This window comes from Trifolium pratense, linkage group LG3 (genome assembly GCF_020283565.1).
Source record: "Trifolium pratense cultivar HEN17-A07 linkage group LG3, ARS_RC_1.1, whole genome shotgun sequence".
Taxonomy (NCBI): Eukaryota; Viridiplantae; Streptophyta; class Magnoliopsida; order Fabales; family Fabaceae; genus Trifolium; species Trifolium pratense.
Window position 1 is genome coordinate 49,410,617 of NC_060061.1, and position 6,853 is coordinate 49,417,469.

A 6,853-nucleotide genomic window follows, 5' to 3' on the forward strand; every position below is an offset into this window, starting at 1 on the left:
ACGTTATGGTTATAACGCAATTAAGAGAAATTGTTAACACCAATCCGTTGTAGTCTAGTTGGTCAGGATATTCGGCTCTCACCCGAAAGACCCGGGTTCAAGTCCCGGCAACGGAATTTTATTTTGTTTTTATTATGATTTTTCATTTGTTCCATAAAAACTGGTTGATGCATAACATAACTTTCATCTTCAAATGTGCTGCTGCATTGTTGTAAACATGAACAATCCCTTCAAGGTTTCTCTTTAGCATTGATGCTGTAACATATCAGAAGTAATGATTCATTTACATGAACAATCAACATACACACACAGAACAAAATTGGCAAAGATGAGAAAACCAAATTTAATCATACTTTGTGTCATTTTATGGAACTAACTCAGTAGCCAGAATGGGTTGTTCTAACTAGTTGGCTGTCACAGAATATAACTTCAAAACAGAATATAACTTCAAAGCTAATGCAAGAGACGAATGAAGAAGAGAAACAGGCCTTTTCCCTGATCATTTATTCCATGGACATCCATTCTGATGCATGATCATCTGGAGGTTCCTCAACAACACCAGCAGCATTTGCAATAGTAGACTGTAAAAGTAATTATATACATGAAAATGTGAAATAGCTACATACGACAGCTTCTTTGACTTGAAGTTACAAACAGCTATATAACAATATGTTATGTACCCAAGAATTTAATGGAATAGAAAGAACAATTGAATTAAGAATATAAGAATGAATAGGAGATAATCTCTCCTCCAAGGGTTTCCCTTTCACGGTAGAGTCACTACTCTATTCACAAATCACAATGTTTACAATATTCAAAATTCTAACTCCATAATTCCCCTATTTATACAAATACATCCCTAACTAAACAAACAACTAACGAAGTTAACAAATTCTCCGTATTCTAACACAATATCTGCCCATATAACTTAAATACCATTAGAGTAATTCAACATCAACACCCATCGCAAACTAACTCAATAGGAGATTTAATTCGATGCTAGAGCAATGAAGGTTGCGGTGTTCCTTTTGTGAATAACTGATTACAAATCAACTTCAAGGTGAAGAGTGTGAGAGCATTGCTCTTGTAATAAAAGCATGCCCTTAAATTTAATACCATTGTGTAAGCTGCACACCGTCGAGCTTACCAGTAATCGCTGCAGGAGCAGATCCCATCTTTGAAATGATGAAACCTTGTGGTATCTCTAACAATGATTTCTCTTCCTTCTATAGCTGAGATGTACTTGATTGCAGAGTGGCAATCTCCACAAACGCTCAAATTTTTAAACACCCGGATTGGAACCCCTAATGGTACCTTCAAAAGTCCAAATGCAATTGCCAGTTTCTCACTATGCCATAAAAGAAGCTTTTCTTTCAACTCCTCTCCTACATCATGCAATGCAAATTCAAGATCTGGCACATAGCCTGCCAACCTCATTTTCTTCTCCAATTCATTTAGTTTTTCATGTATAGAAGAGTGTGAGAGCACTGCTCTTGTAATAAAAGCATGCCCTTAAATTTAATACCATTGTGTAAGCTGCACACAGTCGAGCTTACCAGTAATCGCTGCAGGAGCAGATCCCATCTTTGAAATGATGAAACCTTGTGGTATCTCTAACAATGATTTCTCTTCCTTCTATAGCTGAGATGTACTTGATTGCAGAGTGGCAATCTCCACAAACCCTCAAATTTTTAAACACCCGGATTGGAACCCCTAATGGTACCTTCAAAAGTCCAAATGCAATTGCCAGTTTCTCACTATGCCATAAAAGAAGCTTTTCTTTCAACTCCTCTCCTACATCATGCAATGCAAATTCAAGATCTGGCACATAGCCTGCCAACCTCATTTTCTTCTCCAATTCATTTAGTTTTTCATGTATAGAAACCAATTCAGGGTGCAACCTGTCACTTGACCTAAACTCATGTACAACATTGCTTATTTCAATCCAACTATATCCAGGGGACTTCACAACGTTATTTTCTTTCATTAATCTTCGGATCCTAGCAACATGTTCCCATTTGTTTTGTGCCGCATAAACATTAGCCAATTGAACATATCCAGTTGCACTAGTTGCATCAAGCTCAAGCAGATTCTTGGCAGCAAACTCAGCCAACTGCAAGTTTTTATGGATCCTACAAGCACCCAGAAGTGTACCATATATAGCAGGATGTGGCTTAAAAGGCATACTTTTTATCATATCTACAGCATCAGATAACCTACCAGCTCGACCAAGAAGATCAACCATGCATGCATAGTGCTCTGGCCTAGTCTTAATACTAAAATCCTTAACCATTGAGTTAAAATATTGGATCCCAAGATCTACCAATCCTGCATGGTTACAGGCTAATAATACAGCAACAAAAGTAATCCAGTCTGGCTTTATGTCTCCATTTTTCATCTCATCAAACAAATGAAGAGCCTTTTTGCCAGCACCATGTTGAGCATAACCAGAAATCATTGCATTCCACGTTACAACATCTTTCCGCGGAATCTGAACAAATAGCTCCCATGAATCCCTAAGATCCCCACACTTGGAATACATGCTAATCAATGAAGTTACTGCAGTTGTATCCCTGCTCAATGGAGATTTACAAACTAATTGATGAACTTGTTTACCGAACTGCAAAGCTGATAAATCACTACAACCCAACAACACACTAGTCAAGCTCAAATTATTAGGTTTAACCCCCGTTTCCAACATTGTCTTGAAAAGCTTTAACCCATCCTCTGCCCTACCATTATCAACATACCCAGCGATCATAGCATTCCATGTCACCAAAGTCTTCAAACACAATTCCGTAAACAATCTTTCCGCCGATTCAACCTTCCTAAATTTCATGTACCCAGTAATCATGGCAGTCCATGTAATCACACTCCTCATAGGTGCAGCATAAAAACACTCCACAGCAGCATCTATATCCCCACAAGCCACATATCCAGACACCATCGCACTCCACGTGACACAGTTTTTCTCCGGCATTGCTACAAACAACCTGTGTGCCTCATCCATCAACCCCACCTGAGCATAACCCGAAATCATAGTGTTCCACGACGCTGTATCCTTAACGGGCATATGGTCAAAGAAACCACGTGCACTATGGATACCAAAATGGTGCCAATAACATGCCAACATGATGTTATACGAAACAGTATTTGGTTCAGGAATTTTAACAAACAGTTTACGAGCATTTTCAAAACTCCCATGTTTCTTTGCAAATGCAGCGAGAATAGTGTTCCAGGTAATTGTGGATTTCACTGTCATGTTATCAAACACACGGAGAGCAGAATCAACGTCACCGGATCGAACGTAACTGGCGATGATCTTGTTGGAAGCAATGACATTGTTATGCTGTTGATGATGATGCGCATGGTGGGTTTGGGTGAGTGTTTGATGTTTGGTTACAGTAACATAGGACGAGGTTAATGAAGTGTTTAATTTCTTCCTCCTTAAGAATCGTAAACAATGCATGTGTTAAGAATCAATAATCTCAGACCTTAGTTGCATCAGTTTCACCTCAAACACCAATTGAAGTGTTTTTTAGTTTCATGAGTAGTGAGTAGTAAAAGTACAAGATCTTCTTCGTACTGGTAAACGTGATTCTTGGCTATTGATGGATTGTTTTGTTCCAGAGGCATGTTATCTAAACACAACAAAAATATCTTATTAAAATATAAAAGGAAAAGGCTATTCTCGGCGGATCGTGGAGAGACTCAGATATCATCTTAGACTTAATATTGAACCTAACTCAACTTTACAAAATCTGCTTATAAGGTGATAATCATCTCGCAACTAATGTGAAACTTCTAATATTGACTCGTATCACATATCGAAGTGAATATGGTGAACCGTGTAACTATCACTGATAACTTGGATAAAGTATTTGAACGTAAAAATCCATTTAATAATTAACTATCGGTTCTAAACCATCTCTCACGATCAATAAACAATTCAAAATTATTTTCTTGAGTACTTGCATATTAGTTTTATTTTTTTATTCCCATTTTTTTTTTGTTTAGATGTGATGGCCATGTTGACATGATTTAAAGCATAATGTTTATGGATTCTCTCATTAATATTAATATTAATTATATTAAGTCACTAGGTTTGATCTAGTGGTGAGGGGTTTGGATAGTACGTTATAGGTTCTGAGTTCGATTTCCAACTCATTGTAATTATATTAATATTATGGATTCTCTCACTTATATTTTGTTCAACTTCAACTCTTCCGACCAATGTAAAACTTTAAACTACACTTGGTATATTTCAACATCTCCCCTCAAGTGTGAGTCTTTCATATCCACGATCCATCATCACTCACTTATTATTCCCCATCAAATCGAACCGGACTCTGATACCATTGTTGGGCCGTGAGGGGGAGCTTCATCAAGCTAAATCCGTTAACAGTAGAGATATAAAATTGATAAGAGAAGGAGGCTAGCTAGGGTTTCAATATGCATGAATTACATTATCATTACTTTAGAAAATAAGAGTTCCAAAGATATAACAAACCTAAATTACTAGATTAGAAACCTAAAAGCCAAATAATATATAAGCCCAAACTAATATTTAAAAGGATCGATACATTGAGCGTTAAACAATTATACAGGTGACTTTGACTCCACACTTTCACCCAAAATTTTAATACATTAAGTTTATGAGTCATCTCACCTATATAGATTGAAATAATTTTTCTGAGTGTGACGATTGCGATCTGAGTAGTTACAAACTAGATGGATCTTGTCACTACCTCGTGGATTATGGAAAGATTTGTGATTGACTTGAAGAATGGCCAAGGCGGTAGATCCTTCGACTGATTAAGGGGAATATTTATAAGGCTTTTCTTTCTCCTTGAAGGATAAAGTTAAAGCTTGGCTACACTCCTTAAATCATGATTCTATTAGAACTTGGTAATTTCACGTGTTATCAAAAACAACATTATGTTTATTAGATGTAGAGAGAGTGTTTATGGAGAAGTTAGACCTATAACTTTATGAATATTTTAAAAATATTTAATGACTTTATTAAACTGATAAATCGCTCTCTAATCTATATTTAACTGTACTACTTACAATCAATAAAGTCTTTACATTTATAACTTTGATTTGGTCTTTAAGTTTATCATTTTTTTGTTTGCATAGTTTATTTATTTATTTTTGCATGAGTTAGGAAAGGAATTCGTCGCTATATGTTTAAGGGGGTCAAAACTCTTATCAATTGAACCAATTTATTTAGTTATTTTTAATTTATAAATAAAATTTAAAAGAATTACAAATATTTTAAAATGTTTATACTATTAATGTCGTATTTTTTGTTTTTGTTTTTGTAAGTGTCTTAAGAATGTCTTATAAAAATCGGTGACCATTTATTTGAAGAGAAATATTTCTCTTGAAATGTTAATACTCATGCACAGGAAGTTGAATCAGCTGCGAACGCGACAGGAAGTTGAACACGTGTATGGTTTTGTAGGAGTATTTATCAACCATTGATTGATGGGTATCTATTCAACTTCAAGTTTTCAACCGTGTTTTTTATGGCAAGTTTAAAAGCACTTTCAATATATAAATAAATGCGTAAATATGACGTAAAGTGACAAAATTCATACTGAAAAGCAAGTGGCTTATTTGTGTTTAGACTAACCTTGAGGCTTGAGGGACATGAGATATTCCTTTGCTAATGTAGACTGAAAACGACCTTATAAATAGAGAAGAGATAATTTTTATTTTATAGTAAGTTAATTTTATATGATTGAAGATTATTGCCCCAATTTATATCATTATGTGGGACTTCAATATAAATTGTGGGTGTGTGGGTCTCTAAAATTTTATCGTTAGTAATCGAAACCAACCGAGCATTATTTCAATATGTAAATTACTATTTCTTTTTTCTCTCAATCTCGTATACTTTTCACTTTATTGTTTTTAATTTTTTACAAGTATATAGTAATATGTTGACAAAAGAGTTGTGAAAGATTTTTTAATTTATACTTTTTTTTTACTTGATCTATTATTGTCCTTAAGTCTTCATATTTAAAATAAAGTAACTTTATGTTATGACAACTTCAATATTAATAAAAAAACTAAAGAACATTGCATTATATATACCGAGATCATAGTTCCAACTTCGATAATTCCACTTATCTACTTTAAACTCAGAATTTATAACAACGAGATTACTTAAAAAAATACTAGTAAAGTACTAGTACAGATACTGTAGTCTGTAGTATGAGAGGGTAGGAGTCAAACCCGTGCGAGACACTCTTTCATGAGATGAGAGCAGTCAAAAACGGCGGCTCCACCATCCATTCCATTTTGTCGCCAAATGTAAAATGTCTCTCTGACTCTTGCGCTTTTCTGCTCCCTCCCCTGTTATTCTTACAACATTTTCAACAATAAATTTCAAACACACAACATAACCAATTTCACATTAATTAAGACAAATGATTATTCAGTCTAAAATCTTGTTTTCAAGTGTTTTTTTTTTTTTTTTTTTTTTTTTTTTTAATGTTATTTTTGTGTATCTTTGAAATACTTGTATTAGTGTAAAATAGTGAAAAAATAAAAAATAAATAGTGTTTACTCCCTTTGTCACATATTATAAACAAAAAAAATCACTTTTTCATATTCCAAATTATAAGAAAAAAAACAAACTTTATCATTTTCAAGATAGACTTTTACTTAATTTATCATATCTTTTTTTCCCCCATAATCAATAACCAATAAAAACTTTTTTTTACATCTTCCCATAAAACTTATTTCAACAAAAACACAAAAAGTCATATTGAAATTATCATAATATTTTATTTTTCTTAATAAATTTGAAAATATTTTTCTTTTACTTATATTATGGGACGGA

At 34.0% G+C, this 6,853-nt stretch overlaps 1 protein-coding gene and 1 non-coding gene across 3 annotated transcripts; one reads left to right on the forward strand and one right to left on the reverse strand.

The window, feature by feature from the left end:
* The first annotated feature begins 43 nt into the window (after positions 1-43).
* TRNAE-CUC lies at positions 44-116 on the forward strand. The gene has a single exon. It is a non-coding gene; the product is annotated as a tRNA-Glu (tRNA).
* Positions 117-677: 561 nt separating this feature from the next.
* LOC123918690 (pentatricopeptide repeat-containing protein At4g16835, mitochondrial) lies at positions 678-3,654 on the reverse strand. Of its 2 annotated transcripts, XM_045970812.1 has the most exons (2): positions 1,876-3,654; positions 678-1,466 (listed from the first exon to the last, which is right to left on the reverse strand). In XM_045970812.1, the coding sequence occupies exons 1-2, from the start codon at positions 3,467-3,469 to the stop codon at positions 1,144-1,146; spliced, it is 1,917 nt and encodes a 638-aa protein (XP_045826768.1). In that variant the 5' UTR covers positions 3,470-3,654; the 3' UTR covers positions 678-1,143. The 2 variants fall into 2 exon arrangements, with proteins under 2 accessions (XP_045826768.1, XP_045826767.1); XM_045970811.1 differs by lacking the exon at positions 678-1,466 and having other exon boundaries at positions 1,518-3,654.
* Between the last annotated feature and the right edge of the window lie 3,199 nt (positions 3,655-6,853).

Bases quoted from the DNA above. Each gene is read 5' to 3' on its own strand.
- LOC123918690 (XM_045970812.1), bottom strand. From the start codon at position 3,469: ATGCATTGTTTACGATTCTTAAGGAGGAAGAAATTAAACACTTCATTA. The intron at 1,467-1,875 runs ATGAAAAACTAA...ACTCTTCTATAC, and splicing joins CCCTGAATTGGTTTCTATAC to ATGAAAAACTAAATGAATTG.